At 41.9% G+C, this 25,559-nt stretch overlaps 1 protein-coding gene across 2 annotated transcripts in view; it reads right to left on the minus strand.

Moving 5' to 3' along the window:
- LOC138964289 (serine/threonine-protein kinase TBK1-like) overlaps positions 1-25,559 on the minus strand; it is a 111,057-nt gene that overhangs the window by 17,603 nt on the left and 67,895 nt on the right. Inside the window, exons 1-9 of one of the 2 annotated variants that reach the window (XM_070336203.1) lie at positions 24,235-24,391; positions 14,933-16,518; positions 8,248-8,388; positions 7,656-7,785; positions 7,007-7,097; positions 6,185-6,275; positions 4,096-4,253; positions 3,377-3,487; positions 224-403 (exon numbers count right to left, since the gene is read on the minus strand). In XM_070336203.1, coding sequence (XP_070192304.1) covers positions 224-403; positions 3,377-3,487; positions 4,096-4,253; positions 6,185-6,275; positions 7,007-7,097; positions 7,656-7,785; positions 8,248-8,388; positions 14,933-15,049 — 1,019 coding nt within the window. In that variant the 5' untranslated portion in view covers positions 15,050-16,518; positions 24,235-24,391. Of the gene's footprint in view, positions 1-223; positions 404-3,376; positions 3,488-4,095; positions 4,254-6,184; positions 6,276-7,006; positions 7,098-7,655; positions 7,786-8,247; positions 8,389-14,932; positions 16,519-24,234; positions 24,392-25,559 lie in introns of those variants that run through there. The other variant, XM_070336202.1, reaches the window with a different exon arrangement.

Genomic DNA, 25,559 nt, shown 5'->3' on the forward strand with positions numbered 1-25,559 from the left:
CACCTGTTATCATACAAACAGGGTAGCCAGGGCGCTAACTCTAGAATTTCCATCAATGCTCCGCTGTGGGGAGTTACCTCCCCTGCTGTGAACTCAAATTATCGTCAGCTTTCAATTCTCGCTCGAGAAAGAAAGACGCACTCAGACTCGCTCCGTCCAAGTCTGGTCTTTTTTTCTATCATCTGTAGCAAAGCGACAACTACTGCTACAAGATGCCACTCACGTGCACGTGGGGTCGATGAAGAGGGTGTTCATGGAAGCATGGACATAGTTGAAGATGAAGAGCTTGGTCTGGGCCTGGAGGCGCTTGACGCTCTTGAAGAAAGCCTCGTAGGTCAGCATGCTGGCAGGGTTGGGCTCCATCAGTCCCGCCAGCACCGGCGTTATCACCTGACGCACACCACTGCACACAGAAGGCAAACACACACAGGTAAAGTCTGTCCTTTAACCCAATGCCTCCCGCAGCGCCCGCTAGCGCCCGCAAAATGAGCCTTTTATAGTTCCTGTAACGCCCGATAGCGGCCGCTAAACACTAGGTCGCTTACTTTCGGTTTCGCTTTGACCTATCCCATCATTCAATACCGCTAATACGCACTTCCGTTTCCGGAGGAAGTAAGGTGTTTTCCTGTGAAAACTGCATGGCAAAACTGAAAGTGTTTCGATCTCTGTGATTTTTTAAAGTTTGTCAATTTTTTGTGTGGTCAAAATGGAGAATCTTAGCAATGGCGACTTCTGGCGTGCCATCATGGGCGAGAGTGATAGTGATGAAGGTGGTTTTGAGGGGTTTTCTTTGGACGAAATTAACAAGAAGGACGAAAGTGACATTGACCTAGATGTTGTTGTGAACGATGAACAGCTTCTGAGGGAATTTGAATCGAGTGACAGTGATCGTGATAGTGATAACCATGGTGATAGTGGTGACAGTGGTGACAGTGATATAATTTTACCTGTTCTTGCTGCTCCAAATCCTCGTCGAAAAAAAAAACGGCTGTCAAAACAGAATCGTAATGAACTGACAACAAGGTGGAGTGATAGAACTACTCCTGTCCAGCCAAAAAAGTTCGATGTTGGTGTGACACCTGTCGGTCCCCAGCATGATTTGCCACCTGATGCAGCGGAGTATGACTACTTCAGTCTGCTTATTCCTGAACCTTTCTGGGAGGACATTGCCACCCAGACCAACCTTTATGCTGCTCAGAAACAGGCACAGAAAGGTGCAGACAAGAATTGGACACCCACTACTGGCCAACAACGCAAAGTTTTGTATAGTTTTTATTAACTCTAATAACAGAATGTCATATCACTGATACTTTCGAAATGAGCATTGTGTAACGTAATACAAACTGGTCCTGAAAAAACACCTAGCACCATTCTAATAACTGTTATTTTTATCAAATGATGTTGCTGACTGACTAGCAGTTGTGTATAATTTACAATTTTGCCACTTGGAACATTTTTGTACCTAAAAAAGCAAGAGAAGGGGACTAGAATATATTCTGAAAACGTGGATTTTTTGCATCAGTCAACTTTATCATTTTTTTTTCAAGCTGTGGATTAAGGTAAAACTCTCCTGGTGTTTCATTTTAAAGAAGTTAAATCTTTCAGCAATTTTTAGATCCAAACTACATTAAAATGTGAACAGTAGTTATTTTCATATGATTTTTTAAAGTTGGTAACCGGGTGATTTGTACGGAGTTACTCCCCTTGCACTGGGAAATAGATAAGCAACAGGCTCTCAGAATGCGGGAGGCAAAGGGTTAAGGGTGTCCTAAATTGAGCCTGAAGACGACTTCGTGAAGACTTCACCAACGATTTTTAACGAAAACTCTGTGCTAAAGCTTTGTGCGGCCAGCATCGCGCAGTATACTACGCAAAGTCAATTTCACCCAAGAACAGGCTTAATTGAGCCTTAAGTTGACTTTGCAGTCTTTTTACTGAACATTCAGTGCCAAAGCATCATGCAGCCAGCTTTGCTAAGTAACCTTCGCCTAATTAATTAAGGCTTCAAGCTTATGTCCTCTGATATAACTACCACCGCCCCCTACCTTTTCCACCGCCAAATACCAATCAAAGAAAAACTGTTCCACATTCATTTTTTGTTGTTATTTTGTCCTCCCTATGGCTGCAAGGTCAGTTGTCAAGTGTCCTCCTTTTTAACTAACAGCACCCCACCCACCAATAAATATTTATTAAATGAAAGGGAACAATCACCAACTTGCAACCATGCTAGACAGAATTGTACATGTCCGGAAATAATCTTTGATGTAAAACTGCTAAAATCACTAGCAACAATCAAGGGTAGAAAAGTTTAATTAATTAAAAAGTTGAACGTGAAAGAAAAAGTAGGTCACCTGAGAGCACATTTTCCAGACAGAATGAGTTGAGCATTTTTTTAAAAAATGTACGTGAAAGTTTTTGGTACTTTGATCCTTATCACATCAAATAACAATAGTAGCAGGTACTTTTATTTATGTTCAAACTATTATAATTATGTTAACTCATTCGCTGCGCAGCTAAATTTCCCCTGTGTTCCCTGCCAACGCGCGATTTAGAGCCATTTTGAAAAAAATATTAAAAATCAACAACACAAGATAACCTTACATACCTTATGTTTTTGCAAAGTTTGAAACTTACTCTTTTAGAAAATATATGAAACATTTGAAAGTACATACCTTTTGTTGTCTTCATATCCACGCAAAATATCCAATTTGAAGCAAAACAAAAAAACTTTCTACGTCATGGGTTCATCATACACAATGTCATGATCGACACTTGCATTGCCCGAATCATCACCCAAATGATCGTCCATTGGCACAAAATCGTCACCAGAATCTAAAATATCATCTCCACTATCATCATCACTGAGGTCAAGATCAGAACCGTACTGAATAACACGTTCTAGCACTCTTTTCAAGTTACTACGTCTCAGCAGAACGATCCGCCATCTTGGAAAAGTCAAAACACGTGGGTCGCACACCGTCAACAAAATTTTTATTAATCCCAACAATTTAAGGGAAGGAACTGTTTACAGTGAATGGTACCACTGTAGACAGATAGAAGTTCATTGCAGGGGTTGTTTCCCTTGGTCAGCAGGACCGTTTACACCGTTAAAAATTCGTGATATCCGTCGGAACTCAAGTGCCGGCACGCAGCCAACGCTAAACACAGGTGTCGGAATTCCAGTTCCGACGCGCAGCGAATGAGTTAACCTCACTTGTAAGCACAAAAACAAGCACACATTGACACACAGACTCTCTCACTCTCTCTTGCACCCAGACACACACACACACCCACACACATTCTTTCTCTCTCTCTCTCTCTCACACACACACACACACACACACACACACACACACACACACATCAAAATACCAACCTTGAGAGGAGACAAGTGGCGGGCAGTTCACGTCCCCACAGAATGGGACCGCCCTCAAAGTGTTGCTGGCCCGAGATGACGCCGCTTTCCTTCTGTGAGATGATGCGGTACCTGTCACACAGAGAAAATATTTATTCCTCTATTTTAAGGCGGTCCTTATATGAGCCTGAAGTCGACTTTGCAAAGACTTTGCGAAGTCTTGTTACAGAAAACTCAGTGCTAAAGCTTCGTGCCGTAAGCTTCACTTCATCCAGTTAAGGACAGGCTAACATGACACACCAGACAAAAAGCATGACATAGCACAATGGTATGGCAAGCTTCGTTTTGCAAGGATAAGAGTTGCTGAGCTAAGCATCACCGCAGAATATGTCTTCACCAATCATTCAAATGAATGTACCTGAAGGTAAAAGACATACTTGTTCCTTTTGTAGTTTTATTCTGTTAGTTTGCTAGGTTTTATTCTTAAGGTTGTTCCTTAGCAGGATTGTTTTAGTCTTCTCTTGTGTTGTCCTCTGATATAACTACCACCGCCCCCTTCCTTTTCCACCGCCAAATACCAATCAAAGAAAAACTGTTCCACATTCATTTTTTGTTGTTATTTTGTCCTCCCTATGGCTGCAAGGTCAGTTGTCAAGTGTCCTCCTTTTTAACTAACAGCACCCCACCCACCAATAAATATTTATTAAATGAAAGGGAACAATCACCAACTTGCAACCTACATTGTTTCTTTGTTGTTACGTCCCCCGTAGGGCTGGAAGGGCAGCTGACCAGTGGCCACGTGGTAGAAGGTGACCCCCAGGCTCCACAGGTCAACTTTGGCGTCAAACTGCTGACCGGTCGGCTGTCGCAACACTGCACGCTGGTACATCCCCGGGTGCTGTCACACACACAACACAGAAAGATGAAACACTGCACGCTGGTACATCCCTGGGTGCTGTCACACACACAACACAGAGAAATGAAACACTGCACGCTGGTACATCCCTGAGTGCTGTCACACACACAACACAGAGAAGTGAAACACTGCACGCTGGTACATCCCCGGGTGCTGTCACACACACAACACAGAGAGAAGTGAAACACTGCACACTGGTACATCCCTGGGTGCTAAACACTGCACGCTGGTACATCCCTGGGTGCTGTCACACACACAACACAGAGAAGTGAAACACTGCACGCTGGTACATCCCTGGGTGCTAAACACTGCATGCTGGTACATCCCTGGGTGCTGTCACACACACAACACAGAGAAATGAAACACTGCCCGCTGGTACATCCCTGGGTGCTGTCACACAAACAACACAGAGTTTTGTTTGTTTGTTTGTTTGCTTAACGCCCAGCCGACCACGAAGGGCCATATCAGGGCGGTGCTGCTTCGACATATAACATGCGCCACACACAAGACAGAAGTCGCAGCACAGGCTTCATGTCTCACCCAGTCACATTATTCTGACACCGGACCAACCAGTCCTAGCACTAACCCCATAATGCCAGACGCCAGGAGAAGCAGCCACTAGATTGCCAATTTTAAAGTCTTAGGTATGACCCGGCCGGGGTTCGAACCCACGACCTCCCGATCACGGGGCAGACGCCTTACCACTAGGCCAACCGTGCCGGTCACAACACAGAGTAATGAAACAACGTTGATGGACTTCTTTCAAGTGCCAGAATATAAATGCCACAATCAGAACTATTCCTGTCATGACATTTTGATGATATCTTATTTCCAGCCCAAGTTTAATAGACCGCCCCCCCTCCCCCCTTCGAAGTTTTAACAGGGGTGTTCAACTGCATTTGAAAATCAAGTTAAACAAGAAGAGCAAACGCTCGATCGAGTCACTTTCGCAGTTCTGAATATTATATGAGGCATCAGATGGACAGGAAGAAATTGCTATTCACAACACAATGAGTCACGTTCACATAAAATTTGAGCCCGGTCACTTTTATAGTTTCCGAGAAAAGCCCAACGTTAAGTTGTGTGTTGCCGAACAGAAAAGGCTAGTTATCTCCCTTGTTTTTCTGATAACGTTCGTAAAAGGCTACAGATGTAAATACTTTGATGTAAAGAATAATCCTACAAAGTTTCAATCACATCCGATGAACTTTGTCAAAGATATAAAATGTCTAATTTTTCCTTTGACGCTGACCTGTGACCTTGAAAAAGGTCAAAGGTCAACGAAACCATCGTTAAAGTGTAGAGGTCATTGGAGGTCACGACTAAACAAAATATGAGCCCGATCGCTTTGATAGTTTCCGAGATACTTTGTCAAAGATATAAAATGTCTAATTTTTCCTTTGACGCTGACCTGTGACCTTGAAAAAGGTCAAAGGTCAACGAAACCATCGTTAAAGTGTAGAGGTCATTGGAGGTCACGACTAAACAAAATATGAGCCCGATCGCTTTGATAGTTTCCGAGATACTTTGTCAAAGATATAAAATGTCTAATTTTTCCTTTGACGCTGACCTGTGACCTTGAAAAAGGTCAAAGGTCAACGAAACCATCGTTAAAGTGTAGAGGTCATTGGAGGTCACGACTAAACAAAATATGAGCCCGATCGCTTTGATAGTTTCCGAGAAAAGTCCAACGTTAAGGTGGTGTGTACGGACGGCCGGCCGGCCGGACAGACTAACACTGACCGATTACATAGAGTCACTTTTTCTCAAGTGACTCAAAAAAAATCAAGACAAAAGTGTTTTTTTTATTTTTTTATTTTCAAAGGTCATTTCATAAGCGGGCGAACCTAAATATGGACTTACAGTTACAGTGTGTTTTAAATTTGAAAATAATCTCAAAATAAAAATCTCACCAGGTATTCCTCTGTGCCGTACAATGATGTGAAGTTCTCGTCTTCGTTGAGATCTCTGGCTGCTCCAAAGTCTGTGAGCTTGTAGATGGAACTGCAAGCACAGTACACAACACTGTGAGTATCATACATGTATTACTTACAATATTAACTTATGCTGAAGAAACAGAAGCAAAAGAAGAAGGCGATGAAGAAAAGAGCTTCATTCAGCAATATGCTAAGCACTTGAATACACTTGCACATGACACACATATGTACACACAAAGAGATCTGATCAGGATCATGAATGATCTAGTCTAAGACCACCCAAACTGCCTTACTCTTCACCCTGTACACAGTTTGATTTCCATCTTCTAAAGTTCTATCTGATAGCAGGCCTTTACCTTTCTTTAACAGAATACAACCCTCTCCTCACACAAACATTCAAGCAAGCAAACAGTCACATACCCCCACCCCCCCCCCCCCCCACACACACACACATTCAAGCAAGCATGCAGGCACACACACACCCACACCGTCATGAGTAAGCACACAGGCTTATACATTCAGGCTTGAATGCCGGCTTACGCGCCTGTATCCACGCACGTAATATATGCAACTGAATGTACAAGACATAAACAAAACGACATAGTCATCAAAGGAGATGAAAGATTGTTACACAAGGTAAATATCCTTTCTCCTTCGAGGAAACAACATCTACCAATAGACAAACAGACAGACAGACACACGAACACACACTCACAGACAGACAAACATACACACAGACAGGCACATAGACAGACAGACAGACACACACACACACACAAACAGGTATCAAACTCTCACCTTCCGTCCTCTGTGAGGTATCGCATGATGTTCCCTGGCTTAATGTCCCTGTGGATAACACCTGATTTTCGCAGGTACTGCATGCCTGCCGCTGAGAGGCAAAGAGTACACAAAACATTGATTCATTAAACTTCAAACATATTTTGTAATGAGCATTATCAGGCAATGTACATCTACTGTATAAACAACACACACTTATAAAAATTTTAAAAAAGCCAAATATTTCTAACACAAACTTCAAGTGAAAAATGCACGGATACATATAAAAGTGATGATTTTCTTTCGCATGTTTCAGTGTTTCAGCAGGCAAACTGAAGGCAATAAGAGCTTGTTCTACTCTCAGCTTTACTGTAATAAGCATAAACAAACATAGAGAAAAAACACCAAACATAGAACACTTACAGACACACACAAAAATTAATGCAAAAACACTGACATTCTCCTGCTCTAATCTGCTATAATCTCACGCCTCTAACACCTGTCATCCCACAAAAGGAGTCATCAAAACAGTCTTGAAGAAGACATACGCAATTCACCCATCCTAACATGGCACTCAGGTTTGTCAAGCAACCAAGAAGACTGGCTATAAATATTCTGATACTACTGCCTTTAAACATTTTAACCCTAATAAAAATCAACTGCTACTGACCAACATGGAAGAGAACCAGCAGGAACTGTTGTTCGGGCAAGCCGTACTGGTACTGAGCCTGGTCAAGCATGTGGTACAGTGACCCGCCTTCACAATACTCCATGACCAGCACGATGCGCTTCGTCTGCATCTGTTGACAAAAGACGACATACATGTAACTACATTTCATCGGTCTGTCTGTGGAAGGCAGTTTCAAATATTAGAAGTTAAGAGTGTTTGATTTTCCCTACCAAAGTAACATCCAAAATACGAACAGAGACATACTAAACAGAAGAAAACAACAACTAAGAGCCTTGCTTGAATGGCATAAATATTCAAGCCTAATTAACATATTAACCAACATCAGGCAACACATACAGACAGGCTGAACACGAGACAAAATCAGACAGCCTGATTGAACACAGGCAGTGACACAAACACACACGGCATGATTGAACTAATTTCACACACACACACACACACAGACACCCACATTTCAAGCAATAGACACATACTGCAAGCACACAAACAGACACACACCTCAGATTTTAGATGAACGAAACATACAAAGTGACAAACATAACAAATCTCCATTTTAAATGCTTGCACAAACCTCTTGCTCGATGGCGAAGAGGGAGATGATGTTCTCATGGTTGAGTCGTCGCAGGAGCTCCAATTCGCGCAATTCCTCTCCCCCCTGGCCGATCCGCAAGTGTTCATGGAATACCTTAACTGCGACGACATGACCCGTTCCCTGCAACGCACGCATCCAAAAACCTCCATGTTAATAGAATAATTGTATCACAAGTATATAAACCCAAGTATGACAAATAAAGTGAGCATTTTCCCTCTCCGCCTTGGCCGATCCGCAAGTGTTCAAGGAACACCTTAACTGCCACAACATGTCCCGTTCCCTACAACGCACGCAAAACCATCCATGTTAATAGAATAATTGTATCACAAGTATATATATACACACAGGTATGACAAATGAAATGAGTGTTTTCATAAAGGCTTCATTACAAAATTAAGCCATTTTGTATGATTTTAACAATTACTTGATTCTAACCATTACTTAACTACATGTACTCATATATAATTATGCTCAATATGTACAGATGATTTATTTTGTTTTATTGTGTTTATGTGCATGTGTTCTGCGCGAACTTAGAATCCGGTTTCATTCTAGAATGGACCGGGTCCAGGTTGGAATTCTAACCCTGCGCAAGTACAGGGGTGCCATTCTAGAATGAAACCCTTGTTGCTGGTCCATTCTAGAATCGGCCGTGCGCAAGGTTGGAATTTGGGTCCAAGTTGGAATAGTCATTTCAGTTAGACTATCACACAGCCAAAGCCACAAATGTGGATTTTCTGTTTGTTTTTGTTTTTTGTGTGTTTGGTTGGGTTTTTTTCCGTTTTTTTTTTACACTTTACTCAAAGACATCGTGAATTGGGATTTTGATTTTTTTTCATTTTCATTTTCATTACTTTATTGTCCCATCGCTGGGAAATTCGGGTCGCTTCCTCCCAGTGGAAAGCTAGCAGCAACGGAGTCGCGCTACCCAGGTGTCTGCGTGTTTAGGTGTAATCAGCCACCTGCACTTATGGCAGAATGACCAAGGTCTTTTACGTGCCATTGTGATGACACGGGGGTGGGACATGGCTTCCGTCTCTGGGTCTGCACATAAAGTTGACCCGTGGCCGTCCCGGCCCGAATTCGAACCTGCGACCTTTCGATCACAAGTCCAGTGCTCTACCAACTGAGCTACCGGGCCCCCTGAAAGTGATTACGATTTTGAGAGACACTCAGCACTGATCGCTACGAACGGAAATTTCCGGACTGACAGTGTTTTGCCGATCTCGCTTGTAACTTTTAATCTTATTCATATACATGAAGTTGGTCTTCTGAATTGTGAAGATATAATGTCAACTTTTTTTTTAAACCTGTGACAACAGCTCTATAACTCACTCTGTCCTTCTGTTGGTCTGTCTGTCGGTTAGTCGGTCTGACCGTCTGTCTGTCTGTCTGTCAAAAAAATTGTCTTCTTCTTCTTCTTCTACGTTCCCGGCCAAAAAAAATTGTCAAAAAACCGGACATTTCCGAGAGGGAGACAGCGCTGACATTGCAAGCGGCCGCAACCGGCTCTCATCACAAAAACAACTGCCCTGCAAACATTACCGCCCTGGTAGTCCCCCTTGCTATGGTCTGCCTTTGTTTATTGCGTACTCAGGAGTGTCAACTTTCTTGACATGACATGACATCGCAAGATCGCCAAAGGATTTTTTTCAGGGGTAGACAAATCAGCCCCATTTTATCAAAGGGAAGGTGCAGGTGGAGATAATTCAAGGGAAGACAACTCTGTCTTACCTACAAACATTACGGCCCCCTTTATTCAAGGGTTTCATTCTAGAATGGCACCCCTGTACTTGCGCAGGGTTAGAATTCCAACATGGACCCGGTCCATTCTAGAATGAAACCGGATTCTAAGTTCGCGCAGAACACATGCATGTGTAAAAATGAAGTTGTATTAGGCCTGATGTACTGAACTCACTGTTCAAGTGGTCTCATAATATATATGATCTCTATTTGCTGATTAATTCACCTTGGTTGGGGTTGCACAATATTGCCCAATACATTAAAACAGAATCTGAGGAAACAATCATCCTACTTTTTAAACTCAAGCTTAATCACCCTTGAAGTTGAAAGTAGATCAAAAATTGGGTTTCCCATTCTCCAACCTGCACCCACAAATCAAAGAGCAGGACTAGTGAGTAGCTTTCAAGGGTCTCAAAATGAGGTCAAGGTTTAGTACACATGCACTTTATTAAGGAAGACTTAGTAATTGTGATGAAGTCCTGGGGCCAGTTTCATAGGATAGCAGTGAACCGACTGACAGTCGATCGACAATCCCTGGGGAAATGTCCCAAGGTGGGATCACAAAGCTGAAGGAGATCAATCACATGGAAAGTGCAATTGCATATCACATATTTAATAATAATAATGTACATATTTTAAAGTTATTTTGCCAAAAAAACAAAGACTTTTTTTTTCTTTTCCCAAATGCCAAAAAAAAGTCTAGGGTTGCGCGAATAAATAGGGTCGATCGGGATACTGTAAACAGACTATTTTTTTTTTGTTGCCTTACGCAATTGCACTTTCCATGTGATTGATCTCCTTCAGCTTTTTGTGACATTTCCCCAGGGATTGTCTGATCTTTTCCCCCTTGCTTTGTTGCTGATCACTGTGTGTGTGAGAGGAAGGACTGCCTGCAGTACAGTGTGTGTGTGTGTGTGTGTGTGTGTGTTTGGTGTGTGTGTGTTTGGTGTGTGTGTGTTTGGTGTGTGTGTTTGGTGTGTGTTTGGTGTGTGTGTTTGGTGTGTGTGTGCGTGTGTGTGTGTGTGTGTGTGTGTGTGTGTGTGTGCCGTGTGTGAGAGAGAGAGAGAGTGACTATGTGTGTGTTCAGAGTGTCTTACATTTGAGTGGGCAAGTAATATGTCACAGCAAGTGTGTCTCTGTTGCTTATTTGTGGTTTCTAACCCAGCAGACCTTGTTAGTTGTTACCATAAGAGTGTGTGTGGGATCATGCACATTTGTTAGTTTGCACAGTGTTTGTGTGGGCACCGAATTAAAACATGTGAGTAGCATACCCTTGTGTGTGAGTGTATGTCACACACCTCATGTTCATAGTATGAGTATGAATAATGTGCCTGTACAAAAGCCTGTGTCTATAATGTGTGGCACAGCCTAAAGCATTTTGCAATGCCACAGAAGACGATCTGTAAGGAGATCAAATTCTTTATATGCCTCTCCCTGAAAACCTAAATTCCAAACCGAGCCCTGTGGGAATTCCAAATCACAATCACGTTAAAATCCAACAGAGAAACTCCAAGTGTGGTAGAAGTATTGCTGAACTTAAGGTTAAGATTTTTGGGAGCACAGCGTGTGAGTGTTCACAGTGAACGCACTTCACATTTTCTGGCTGAATCACAGCCTGAGAATTTGTTCTGGCATACCGGGGGAAAAATAGGCCGTAGCTATAATGTGGAGGGAATAAAGTCTAATTCCTTCCTATATCAATTAATTTTGTCATAACTCTTCCTTCCTCTGTTAATTTGTGACAATGCAGAGGTGACATTATATAACCACCGAAGACTGGCAAGGACATCTGGCTGAGTCCGCTGAGTCAGCAGAATCATGGAAAACCCTGCCTGCTGCATATATTAATTCTTGCACAGGATGATTAACTGCTTGGCAAGTTTGTTCCCCTAAAGTCACTGCATGCATGAAGATGGAATCAAATTAATTTGTATAATTGCTGAGTAATTCCTGCAAAATAGCCAGTCTTAAGTAAAATCTTTCTTTTTGAACTATTGTTTTCAAACCTCCGACAGTATCTTAAGGAAACACCAGCAATTTTGAGCAAATTAAGTAAACCTTCTTGCTTGATTTTTCCTAATCCCACTGAAAAATGTGTGTTAATCTGACCTACAGGACATTAAAAACAACAAAAAATAGCAAGGGTTCCTTAACAATTCATTTGTTATAAGGGTTGCACTTCAAAAAGGACACAATTAATCGTGTATATGTCCTGCACACTGTCAATAGTTGAAGCTGCAGAGAATAGGCATCAAACACTTTAAAGATTGAAGACACAAAGCATGTTTTCTCTGACTAATCTGCCTTAAACTTTAACTTACCGGGTAAGTTGAAACACAGATGACAGGTTAAACTCTGCCAATGAATTTGCCATTATGTATTGCTTCTCTTATGTGACCGACTTGTGCTGAGAAATTTCCACTCTTTGACCCACTTTGGCGGAGGGAAGAAAAATCTGTTACCTGATCTACTTCTGTCCAACAAAAAGTTGTATGATTTTTGTCTTCTGTCAGACAGGCGTGTAAAAAGGGGGGGGGGGGGGGGGGGGGGAGGGGAGAGAGGGTGGAGTGGAGGAGGGAGTTTAACCGACTGTAGAGAAGCAGGACTGTCCTTGAAGCTGTTAAAAAAAGATGGAATTCCCCACGGAAACTTAAGTGCTAAGATTTGAAGAATTGCATTATGTCTGCACATTCACGACTGCATGACACTTGGCTGTCCAAAGTTCAGAGAAAATCCAACACATACTGCGGAACCTTTTCATCTTCCAAAAGGCGCCGGTGCGTTTCTATTTCCTGTTCACCTAGCTCCCCTTTGAAAGCAATATCTCATTCTCCCCCAGTATTTTCCTTTTCCATGAATGCAAATAGCATACGGCCATAACTATTCAGGCATACAATCCCTACGTTACAGCAATCTAACCCTATACTTCTGTCCCTTTGAAACACTTTTTGAAATATTTTAGTCACCCAGCTAACACTGCATGCAGAATATCGTGACTGAAATGTATGAGTAAATTCAAACCGAAAAGAAAGTAATAACAATTGCATAACCATGAGCTCAGCTGATCCTGACTGTGCAAGAATAGGAGCCGCCGCCTACACACAACTTTTGTAATTTGTATGAAAAGTAGCAATAGAAGTCGGTGACACTCAGTGGGAATTCCCCAACTCATAATGTGACAAAGAATTTGATCTACACATTCAGACAATTATCACGAATAAAGTGTAAAAGAATATAGGGAGGGGGCAAACCGTGTTACTCTATAAAACAATGATTCAACTCACAGAATAGGTCGTAAAAAGCAGCAAATATTTACTTCATTCCTAACAATAACTTGTTGGTCACACCCTTGGTGTCACCGGCCTACCCCCCCATTCATAAAATGAGGTAGTACTATTAAGTGGAAATACGCATTTTCCTTGCCGACACTTTGGGTTCCCACGCCTTAACAACTAACAAACAGGTCTCAAATCTCACCAGAGATCAAAGAATCAATAGAAAAAAAGGTGCAGTAAGAAAAAGATACTTTAGCAATTCAAAAGAAGAATCATCGCCGAGGATAGCACGCAATTCTTTTGTAATTAAGCTGTCTAGAGGAAAAAATTGAATAAGCCATTTCATCAGTAATTTCTGGATACCAAAATAGTAAAGCAAACCTTGGTAACTGCACCCATGGACACATAAGGAAGAAAAATGTATAGGTCAGTGTACATGTACTGACAAGGAAAAGTGCATATGCACTAACACATCTGTAGTACTATCAACTGTGCCACCACCCAGCCTCTCCTCACTGTTATCTCTCAGACCTCTTCCCACGGTCTAGCTGGTATCATCAGTTAAAATAAGAGTACATTGTGCACCCTAAACTTCTTCCAGCACAGCATCCTTATGCTAATGAGTTTCACTCTGTGCTCAGCTCTGTTACTGTATGCTGCTTATATCTTATGCTCTATACTTTAATGAATAAACTTAGTGATAGACATTCGTCTGATGTTATACTGATGTGGCTGAGAGTGTGACCCTATGATAGCCTCCGAATACAAACACCTAACTATCACAACATCCACATGAAAATGCAAATTTAATTCAAAAAACCCGAAACAGTGGTTCTTAGGACTATATATGAGTGACTGACTTAGAGAAGAGAAAACTGTTCTGATGTCTCCCATGTTAAAACAAAATGTCCTATGATCAATCAATATCAATCAATATGAGGCTTATATCGCGCGTATTCCGTGGGTACAGTTCTAAGCGCAGGGATTTTTAAAATATTTTTTTAATGCAATTTATATCGCGCACATATTCAAGGCGCAGGGATTTATTTATGCCGTGTGAGATGAAATTTTTTTACACAATACATCACGCATTCACATCGGCCAGCAGATCGCAGCCATTTCAGCGCATATCCTACTTTTCACGGCCTATTATTCCAAGTCACACGGGTATTTTGATGGACATTTTTTATCTATGCCTATACAATTTTGCCAGGAAAGACCCTTTTGTCCATCGTGGGATCGTCCACACCCCAATGTAGTGTACACGAAGGGACCTCGGTTTTTCGTCTCATCCGAAAGACTATGCATCAATAAACAAAGAGAACAACAAGAAAGAGAGAAAGATAACCAGTAACAAATAATTGAACAGGATTAGTACAAACTTTTTATATATGCTGAACTACAGTGGAACCCCCCCCCCCCCCCCCCCCCCAGATTAAAGACTTAATCCCCCTTTTAAGACCTTGCATTTTTGGTAGCCTCTTCAAATTTACCCCCATTTTAACTTAAAAATGAAAGACTCCTTCCTTTATAAGACCTGATTTTTTCATATTCGTGGAGGTTTTAAAACGGGAGTTCCACAGGTTACACATCACTTATTCGCTATACGACAACTACAAACTCAGCATGGAATCAATATATCTTACCTTTTCTCTTCCCAGGTAAACAACAGCGGTGGCCCCCCTCCCCAGGCTATCAGCTGTGTTCCAGGTGTAATTGGTGGACGACTGCAGTATTCCTTTTAGAACCGGATACCCAGACATGTAATAATCCTTCCGTTTGAAAGGTCAGATGAAAGTGTCCGACGTCCAAAGTTGGACGGCCTCCAGTAAGGTTGTCTTTGATGACGGTGAACGAAGGGCAAAGGTATAAAACACTATTGAAGAGATGTGCGCACACAAAGCCCAAAGCAAACATTGAGCCCTTTTACACTGCAATGGTTTCCAAAGGTGCCAGTGAAATGTCCAGGAGATATGACATACAGAAATACAAAAAAAAGTCTGGACAATATAACTGTTTCTCACTGTTATAACAATATAATAAAAGCTGCGCAGTCTTTCAAAACCGCTTGTTGGTCGAAGAAATGAAATGCCTGTGCTTTTACAATCACACCTTTTTAGCTCTAATTCAAACCAAAACCTTTTCCAGTAGCTACTTACAAGGATTATTCAGTTTTTAAGGCATGAATATGTCACAACCAGTTGCACTTACATGTACGATCAGTTCTCTCTAACTGCAACACCTGTATTTCTGGCTCTCACACTGGACACTATTTCTTACAATGTTACAGAGGATTCAAAATTTTCAACAGTAAAAATAATTGACAAATTGTACAAGAATACTACTTGTGTCCACAGTCAAACCACACAAACTGATTTACACAATAACTGAACACTCACTCACAGTACACTGATTTACATCAAAAATGTTACACAAAACAGGAAAAGCTCAACCTTTTAGCAGAGCATATATTGAGATGTACAGGAACGCCAAATAAAATGCCTAGGTGACTGTCCGTTTATGAAATATTGCACAGAAAAGCAAGAGGTCCCTTTACATCAGTAAAACCAACTACTCAGGTTTAATCAAGTTAATGCCCACGGATTATGAGATCACATACAACTGTAGAATGTACAGAGTTCGATATCCTTGCGTACACAGGTTTTGACCGTTTCACAGTTATAACATGGAATAGGAAATACAAATTATCCTTCCTTCTTAACACTGAAATACATGCATTAAGTATACATATGCGTATATTGTTTTCTTTTTGATTAATCGGACGTGATACTCGAACAAGTTATCAGCACATCAAATATATATTTCAAACACAATTTTTGCAGATAATGACAAGTCCTCTGTTACGACAAATATTTTAGGTCAAGCCTAGATACGAAAACACACAAACAACTGACTTTACAACTTGTTAACAAAGCAGAGTACAACCCAACAAATAATCTTAACAGTGACCCGTCGGTGACTTTGGGCCAGCTAAATTCTAAACAATCACATCGAAAATGTATTAAAAAAAATGGTGACAGACTCCTCCAGTTTGTTATTTTGCCAAGGCCGTCAAGTTTGCTTGGTTCGATCTTGCAAGCCGACGAACAGTTGTGAAAAAGGGTGGTCAGATCTAACCGTAGTCACCAGTGAAGTTGGTGTGAGCACAGTGTACTGGGCGATCATTCGGCGTGAAGTACTGAGTCAACCTCGCAAGATTTCTCATTTAGCTCTGGAACACAGAAAGCGGAAAGAACATTACAAAAAATGTCACAATGTACTCCGTCTAATGCACAAACCACCGGTGACCAGTCAGTGTTTTTTTCCGGGAATTTGAGCGTGGGCGGGGAACGAAAGGATCAGAGTACATACCTTTTGGAAAGTCCACCTTCAAGGCTGACAATTAAGAGTTGGAAAAGGCAGACGGTGGGTGGGGGTATAAAGATAAGGGGGCGGGGGGTTGTGGTTGGGTGGACTTGGAGAGGGGGAGGTGGGGGTGGGGGGGGGGGGGTGGGGGAAGGTGGTGGGGTTGGGGGGGTTTCTTGAAGCATTTGATAGAGTGGACAGAAAGGCATTGGTTTGAATCTTAATAACAGAGAGAGAAGAGGCAAGAGAGAGAGAGGCAAGAGAGAGAGAGAGAAAGAGAGAGAAAGAGGGGGGGAGGGGGAGAGAGAGAGGGGGGAGACAGAAAGGTATTGGTTTGAATCTAATAATAACAGAGAGAGAAGGGGCAAGAGAGAGAGAGAGAGAGGGGGGGGAGAGAGAGGGGGGGGTGAGAGAGAGAGAGAGAGAGAGAGAGAGGTAGAGAGAGGGGAGAGAGAGAGAGAGAGGTAGAGAGAGAGAGAGAGAGAAGAGAGAGAGAGAGAGAGAGAGAGAGAGAGAGAGAGAGAGAGAGAGAGAGAGAGAGAGAGAGAGAGAGGGAGAGAGAGGAAATAAGAAAGTGAGCAGACAGATTTTCACCTCACATATATATTACAATGTTGCTTGCCCACGAACACGCTCGATATTTATGCAACCTGTCTAATAAAATCTTGAACCATTCTCAAACACGCAATGACACAAGCCTAAGTGCTCATTCATGTTAAATTTATAGCAAGGATAAATCACACTTGCATACATGCTATCTCGATGAATAATGTTGCTCTGAAACCATGATTCAACATCTCAATTCTATTTCTGCTTGAGATTAAAAAAATAATAACAAAAATAAAAATAAACAAGAGGCGAAGCCTTCAAGGCTCCCGTCAGAAATCGACAAACAGTAACACAAACTCAATCACTCCGTCATACATACAAAACACACACTCATACGCACATAGACAGACGGACACACACACCTTTACAAACAAACACAAATACACACACAAACTTACACACACACACACACACACACACACACACACACACACAAACACATACACACACACTCTCTCTCTCAGTCTCTCTTTCTTACACACACACACACGCACACACACACGCACACACACACACACACACACACACACACACGAGTTCACATACACAAACAGTAACAATAACACATGTGCACAAAATGAACACACACACCGCGCGAGAGAGAAAGACTACAGGGAGGCATGACGTCATCAGTGATGCATTAATTGACGTCAAACACTTTTGACCGAGACGTAATCTTCTTATGCGAACTTTATCCATAGACTCGGAAATGTTAAAGTTTCTATCACACATGCACACATGCACACACGCACGCACAGACAGACAAAGTTTAGCATCGCATAGGCTACACTTATGTGAGCCAAAAACCATGAGCAATGACAATCCTGAGAGTTTAAAGTGCAAAGTAAGCTGAGAGCAATTTTTGTAATAACTCGCGATCCACTAAATCGCGAATTCGGCTATATTGCGGAGACCTCTTGGACCCCGAAAAAAACAGGACCGACCTTTAAAAAAAATTTAAAAAATTTTTTTTTTTTTACAAAATTAGTCACGTAAAGGCCAAAAAATAGTACAGACCATGAAAAAATGTTCTATCATAACCACGCTATCTCTCTCTGGGTCCGATGGCCTTTCATCATGCAGTAAATTGTCATTTCATCTTATCAGTCTCCAAGTCTCTCTTTCTCTCCCTCAGTCTCTCCAAATAGTGTTCTACGTGTGTGTGTGTTTTCAGGTTGTGTACATTACGGGTTGATCGAGACCTGCGAACAAAAGAAAAACAAACCTTTCACGCGCACGTGCCCCACTCAGTCAAGAAATTTTATGCCACGATCGGTATCGTCAAATTGGCCACGTGCCTATAGAGGTTAAGTGTCTGACCAGTCAGTATCAGGCCAGTCAGGCGTGCAGTTGAACACTCGAGTCCAGCTAATAGACCCTATCGGTATTCCAAGCTCTCGTAATCTCTCGCAAACTTCAGAGCATAGCAAAGCATGCGGTACCGCGATCTCGTGTGAGCTGCACAAGCCAAGGTTCGAAGTTCTCGCGATGTTCAAAGCATAACAAAGAGCGTGTCTCGCGAGAGCTGCTCAGATACCGAAAAGCTATTGTGATCTCTGCTAGACGGTCCGGGTGGCCACAGGCGCCAATCAAGTGCTTAAACTGCGCTTCAGTCTTCTGCAATCTAGTCAGGCATGCAATTTAACACTCGAGTCCCGCTAATCGCGATCTCATGCAGCCACTCAAAAGTGTTTGGATTTGTAGTAATTAGTATTCATTTAATTTGTAATGATTAGTGAAAGTAACAAGAAAAAGAAAAAGTTGGATTAAGTTTACAATCACCCTCTCCCTTTCTTCCCAGTATTTCTGTATCTGGTGTAAACAACTAAGTTTGAAACAATTTAACACTCACAGCCTCTAATACAAGAAAATTCACCATTTTCTTAAGCAGAACAGGTGAACATGCAGCCTCTTCACTTCAGGAGCTAAACACTGATTTGATGAAATACACGCTTCTTTGGAAAAACCAAAAGCCACACGCCCTAAATACATTAAAATATTTGGACGAATCAACTTACACTGTAAAGTGTTGGATGTCTCAGAACTAAAAGCTAACATGATGAAATACACATGCTTCTTAATCCACTGGCCTGCACACACCCTAAATGCCTAAGATTATTTGGACCAATGAACTTCTTAAAGTCCCTGTGTCTTCTTTTGGTTAAAAATGGGCAAAGAATGAATGAAAAGACTACCCGCTTATCTATATCTATATACGGCTTGTGTGTGTCTGTCTGTCTGTCTGTCTGTGTCACTTCGCGATGCACGGCCAAAGTTCTCGATGGATCTGCTTCAAATTTGGTGGGCATATTCAGGTAGACCCCGGACACAATCTGGTCGATCAAAATGTTCAACACGTGCTCTCAGCATGCAGCGCTCAACCGATTTTGGTTTTTCTGTACATGTATCCATTCCCAGTAACTCTTCCTTATCTTCTCCAGTGTTTTGCGCGTTTATCTCCCTTCCTTCATGTGGCGTCAATTGCGTACAATGCGCCGGCATACCCGGCAAAGCCGGGTACCCGGCAAAGCCAGTTATTCGGCTCTACTTCTTCCCGGCTTCGCCGGGTACCCAGCGAAGCGGGTATTCATCTAGTAAAGTTATATGCACACAAACATGCATTACTTGATACATGAACGTATACAGTAGGCTGTGTTTTTCTGAATAGAGATACATTTTGTGCTGAAAGCTTCTTATCAATAACAGTTTTAGGTTATATACTTGTCAAAAACAAAACATTTACTCTATCTACCCGGTATCCTGCAGCAACATTTTGGTTTGAACTATATTTCACACCAGCTGCAAAGTGTTTGTCCGTGTCTCCTCAGTCCTTAAAAAGAAGGACTGAGGACTTTCTTTTCAAAACCTCTGTAAATTTACTCTTAGTTTAAGACTACCCCCTTTTAAGGACTCTAAAAATCTGAGAAAATCAGGTCTTAAACAGGAGGGAGTCTTAAAATAAGGGTAAATTTACACAGGTTTTGAACAGAAAGTCTGAGAAAACACAGTCTTAAAAGGGAGGGATTCTTAAATTGGGTGGTCTTAAAAGGTGGGTTCCACAGTATACCTATTTCACTGACTAGCCAGGTTATTTGGTCTGAGCTCTTGTACAGGTCTACAGGCACTCTCCTTAACAGCTGAATGGTACATTATTGCTGTTCTGACTCGATCTAGGCGTTACTGTTACACTGACGTCATTTCCAAACATGAGAGCATACGTGCACCCTGGATGGATACACACACACACACACACACACACACACACGTGTCTATGTGTACACACTTTGAATCAGCAGGTCTGAATCTTACCTCCTAATAAAAATGATGTTATTACCCTGAATTAGAATGTGTAGTACAGTACTCATGTAATTTGTAATGATTAGTGAAACTAACAAGAAAAGGCAAAAGTCAGATTAAGTTTACAATCACCATCTCCCTTTCTTCTCAGTATTTCTGTATCTGGTGTAAACAAATAAGTTTGTAACAATTTAACACTCACAGCCTAGCTCTCGTACAACTACAAGAAAATAAACCATTTTCTAAAGCAGAACACATCCACATGCAGCCTCTTCACTCTACTTCCAATGCCACCTTCACGGGAAACTGAGATTCACAGCCTTACTGAGAAGTATTCCTGCCCAAAACTGCAAGTCATCTGGAAATGCCATCCAGTCATACACAAAAATAAGTGCCATGTGTTCCCGAGCTTGAGGCCCAAAATTGCCAGACACACAAAAATGACGTGTAATAATAATAGCCTGTATTGTAGGCCACTGTCCAATCGATAGGAAGAAAAAAACTAAATGTGTACAAACCTACACATAGTGACATACACACAAACAAACAGTGACAGTGACACACACACACACAGACTCACACGTACACAGGCAAACAGTCACACACACATACACACTCACACACACTGACAAGTGACATCATTAAAGACAAGCGGTCATATGGATAACATCAATACGCAATTTGGGATTAGTGGTGGCATTATCATTATGGAAACACATACGTAGTCTATCTGCTAGTAAAACGACGCACACAAAGAAAATGGGTAGGGCAATTTGAAGTTGTACACGCTCAATTATCAACGTCCACAGAATAAGAAAAATACCCACTGTGATATGTCAATAACCGCTAAGAATTAATCCTTTAAAGGACAGTCAGCTGACGAAAGGAATACAAAATAAAACACATAAAATTGGGAATTACCGTATACATAACAGACGAAATGTTCACAAAGCAGCCATGTTGTAGGGGGCATAACTCGTTCATATGTTACAGGACGATAGAATTAGTTCCCCTGCTCCATTATCACCGAGTCAATGACACGACAAAAGTGAAAGTACATTATTTGAAAGACAGAATGTGTGTGGTGCGCCAGTTAAGAACTTGAACGTCCGATTAATCAGCGATTTTGGCAGCATGATCAAAACACTCGAATTGCCATGTTATAACTCTCAGCTGGCCTCAGTACCATCTCAGCGCCGCGGTACCCCCTCAGCGGCATGACTAGTATCTGTATGAACTGGCAAAACGCTGCGGAAACGCGGCTCACTGAGTCGAATAATACAGCTGGTGGTACCTCCCCAGTATAAACCCCCGCGATATAAGGCTTGTGTGACATAACTTGAAAATAAGATTTATTTCAAACACCGGTGCGCGACAGTACACTAGGACTACGTTGCTTGGCTACATTCAACTTTCGCCCTGCAGTCACGGAGTCCGGCCGGAATGACGATCTAAGTCATCTAACAGCGACAACAAGAACAAGAGTACATTCAATAGTAACATCATGTTCCGACTAGTTCAGTCGAACTTGGCACAACTCTAACTCAAAACTACCCACTGAATTGGTTTCACACACAGACACAGAGACACACACACACCGTGCACACACACACACACACCCACACTCACTGTGACGTGACACACACAGGGTCGTGGCTGGCCGCACACACACACACACACACACACATGCGATCACTTAGCCCGGCTGTACTGCCGCATTGTCAAAGTTATACAATTTGTCACCGTAACCCTGCAACAAAATGCAAAAAGTTCAAAAGTTCGTAAGGTCAGTCGCGGCAAGTCTCAAATTCCTAACTTCCCGGTCCAATATATTTTCCAGGATGCGGATTAACGGAAACAATGATTCTGCCGGAAACGGTCGCATGCAGGCATATAATCTATAATCAACTGAGCTAACGGATAATTAAATTTCCTAGGTATACGGACTGCGAGATGTCATATTTCACTGATGATAATCAGTTATACATGAAGTTTGAGCGTAACGGCTTGCAATGATTTCGGCCTGGTGGAAAATGGGGATGGATCAGTTGGTGGAGGAACTTGAAGACCGAACTGAATGGGAAGGGCCAGGGGTGGGGGATGGAGTGCGGGGTCAGTTGTGGGGAGGGGGGGGGGGGGGGTTGTGAGGGGACGTAACAGAACTGGTAAGCGCCCTTTCAGTATTGCAGCAGCATCGTATTCAACATCTCTCTCTCTCTCTCTCTCAGTCCTCTCTCTCTCTCTCTCTCTCTCATTAGCTACTGGTTGAAATTGAAAGATGGAGGCGCACAGCACAGACTTTAATTCCTCGTAAATCATATGAAATGTTGTATAAAATGGATGAGAGTGGTAAAAAGAACTGGGCCTCAAGTGTCCGTTGTAAATTGTATGAGTACGGTTTTGGTTTTGTGTGGTTGAATCAGGGCGTTGTTTAATGAAAAAGATTTGTTGCGTATGTTTAGGGAAAGGTTGGTCGATTGCAGATGGCAAGGGTGGGATTATCATATACAAAATAGTGATAGATTTGCTGTTTATCGGACATGTTGTACTGTACATGACATTAAACCCTGATCTTTTGTCGAGTATGGATAGACTAGACATCTAAAGTGTATTATGACCAGGTTTCGATTCGGCATTAAAAAACATAATGCCGATGATTTGATGTGTCATCTTTGTAAAGAAAACCAAGAAGATGAAGTCCATTTTGTTTTGTGTTGTTTATACTTGGAACAATTTTTAATTTTTTGAGAAAAATGGCAGTATCCCATTTAAATATTATGAAAACCCAAGCACTTTTCGATTCAGCTTGCTCTCAGCATCACCTCAAGAAACTGTTGTCAGAAATGTGTCCCTGTATTTGTATAATGCCTTTAAATTAAGAGATGTTGTAACCTCCTAGTTAAATGCCGTGTAATGTATGTGTTGTGCGATTATAAGGGGCTATGGCCTATTGTGAATACATTATCTGCGTCTGCGTCTCTCTATCTCTCTGTTTTAGGGCGAGGGCCAGATGTAAAAAAAGTAGATCACTGCTTTCTCTATTACCCTCGTTAAATAAAGAATCATTGTCATTGTCTCTCTCTCTCAGGCTGAAACTACGCGGCCACCACATAGTTCAGTCATTAGCAAACATACGAGTAGGCACACGCCAGGATAAGTAAAGTTTCCTGCAAAAAAATAAGCTTTCTGTAATAAAGCTGAATCACGTACAGTCGTTCATGTCCTTGCGACCACCTCTCGAAAGAGACCACCTGCCCACAACGACCACTGAAGGGCCCCAGACGAGTTCTATGCTATATGATTAACCTTTCCATAGCGACCGCCTGTCTATAGCGACAAGTTTTGGTCGGTCCGGGCCATTGCGCCGGATGGTCGTCACAGACAGGTTCGACTGTATTGCATGCTGACTCCTTCATTGCACTTTGTTCGTTTGTCGTTGTGAAGTTGAGTGAGACTGTTTAGGCCTTCAAACGATTGTATTTAGTAAAAGTGATTTACAGATAAAGAGTGTTCTTTTAAAGAAATGCAGATGGAATCACTGATTCACTTACTCACTCAGCACGAGCATAGTTTTGAAATGTGTGCCTATTTACGTGATTTAGTAAAAGCGATTTACAGATTTGTTTTTAAATTAAGAGAAATACAAATAGAAACAAACAAACACTAATTTACTCACTGAGCAAGAGCAGGACTTCCACTGTAAATTGTCACGGCTGTCTGTCGTTTTACTTCATCGTGAACAGTTTCATCATATCACACAGACAGTTAAGTCCAGAATGATGCAATCTAGATAGTCAATATTCATACACTGATATTTGACAGGCTGTACGTGGGAGGAATCACGTAAAAAAAAAATCGTTCAAGCATCCTTGATCCTTCACGCCGACTTCATTCATAAACGAACGAAACTAGCAATAAAAAGATATACCGCTGAAATTGGGGTTTAGTGACCACTCGCACGTACGATTTTGTCTTCTTCTCCTGCTCCTCTGGTTTGTTGACGCGAGAATGTTATGAATGAAGCAAGAACTACAGCACGCTCACGGCATCAAATCCGGAACACGTATTATTTTCTTCTTACTTGATTCACAACGGAGTACCCCAGGGCCTAAAATACAGCCGGATAGGATTATTGTAATGATTGTGTGTTCGTCGATGAATCAGTGAACAGACAGGTGGGGTTGGGGTGGGTGGACGAAGGTGTGTGTGTGTGTGTGTGTGTGTGCCACGGTGTGTGTATTATGTTTGTTTGTGTGTGTGTGTGTGTGTGTGTGTGTGTGGGTGTGTGTGTGTGCGCGCGTGCGGTTGTGTGTGTATCACTGAGTGGTTGTGTGTGTGTGTGTGTGTTTGAGAGAGAGAGAGAGAGAGAGCATAACTGCGGGAGACTAATGTCGGGGCGCTCCAGAAAAACACCGGAATGTTCAGACGGAAATACGCCACTAGTAATAATAAGTTTAAACAAAAAATGTTTTAAAAGCACCACCCAGAACAAACAATGATCGACTTACGAATAAATGGGTGACCGGGAAAATATGTTCACCTCAGTTGCACTCACTGCATTTCAGTGCCTTTTTAAGTTGACCTTCACACAACCCCCCTCAATAAAAAACGATGATGCAACCAATTGCCTGGCGGTTTATCTGCTGTGTTAATTAAACAGTGTATAACGAATTTCACGTCGATGCGTAGATTATGACTAGACGTACTGAACGTTTTGCATTTTGCCGGCTGGGACACAATCATCGCAAAATGTTAGAGTTTTTCGTTACAACTGATCAAAATGTATGACACTAGCAAAGGCATTTGCCCTACCGCAAATATGACAAGTATGAACGAACTAAATCAAGTTACCTTTTTAGTGTTTCGTCCAAACTTGAAAGTCTAGCTCCGGCTTTATGTGTCTCTCGTATTACGAGACGCCACAGTTTTTGAAGAACCCGCCGATTCCAAGAAATGGGTCTTTTCAGCTACTATAACCGAAACCGGAAGAGAAAATGTAAA

This window comes from Littorina saxatilis, linkage group LG4 (assembly GCF_037325665.1).
Source record: "Littorina saxatilis isolate snail1 linkage group LG4, US_GU_Lsax_2.0, whole genome shotgun sequence".
Lineage (NCBI taxonomy): Eukaryota > Metazoa > Mollusca > Gastropoda > Littorinimorpha > Littorinidae > Littorina > Littorina saxatilis.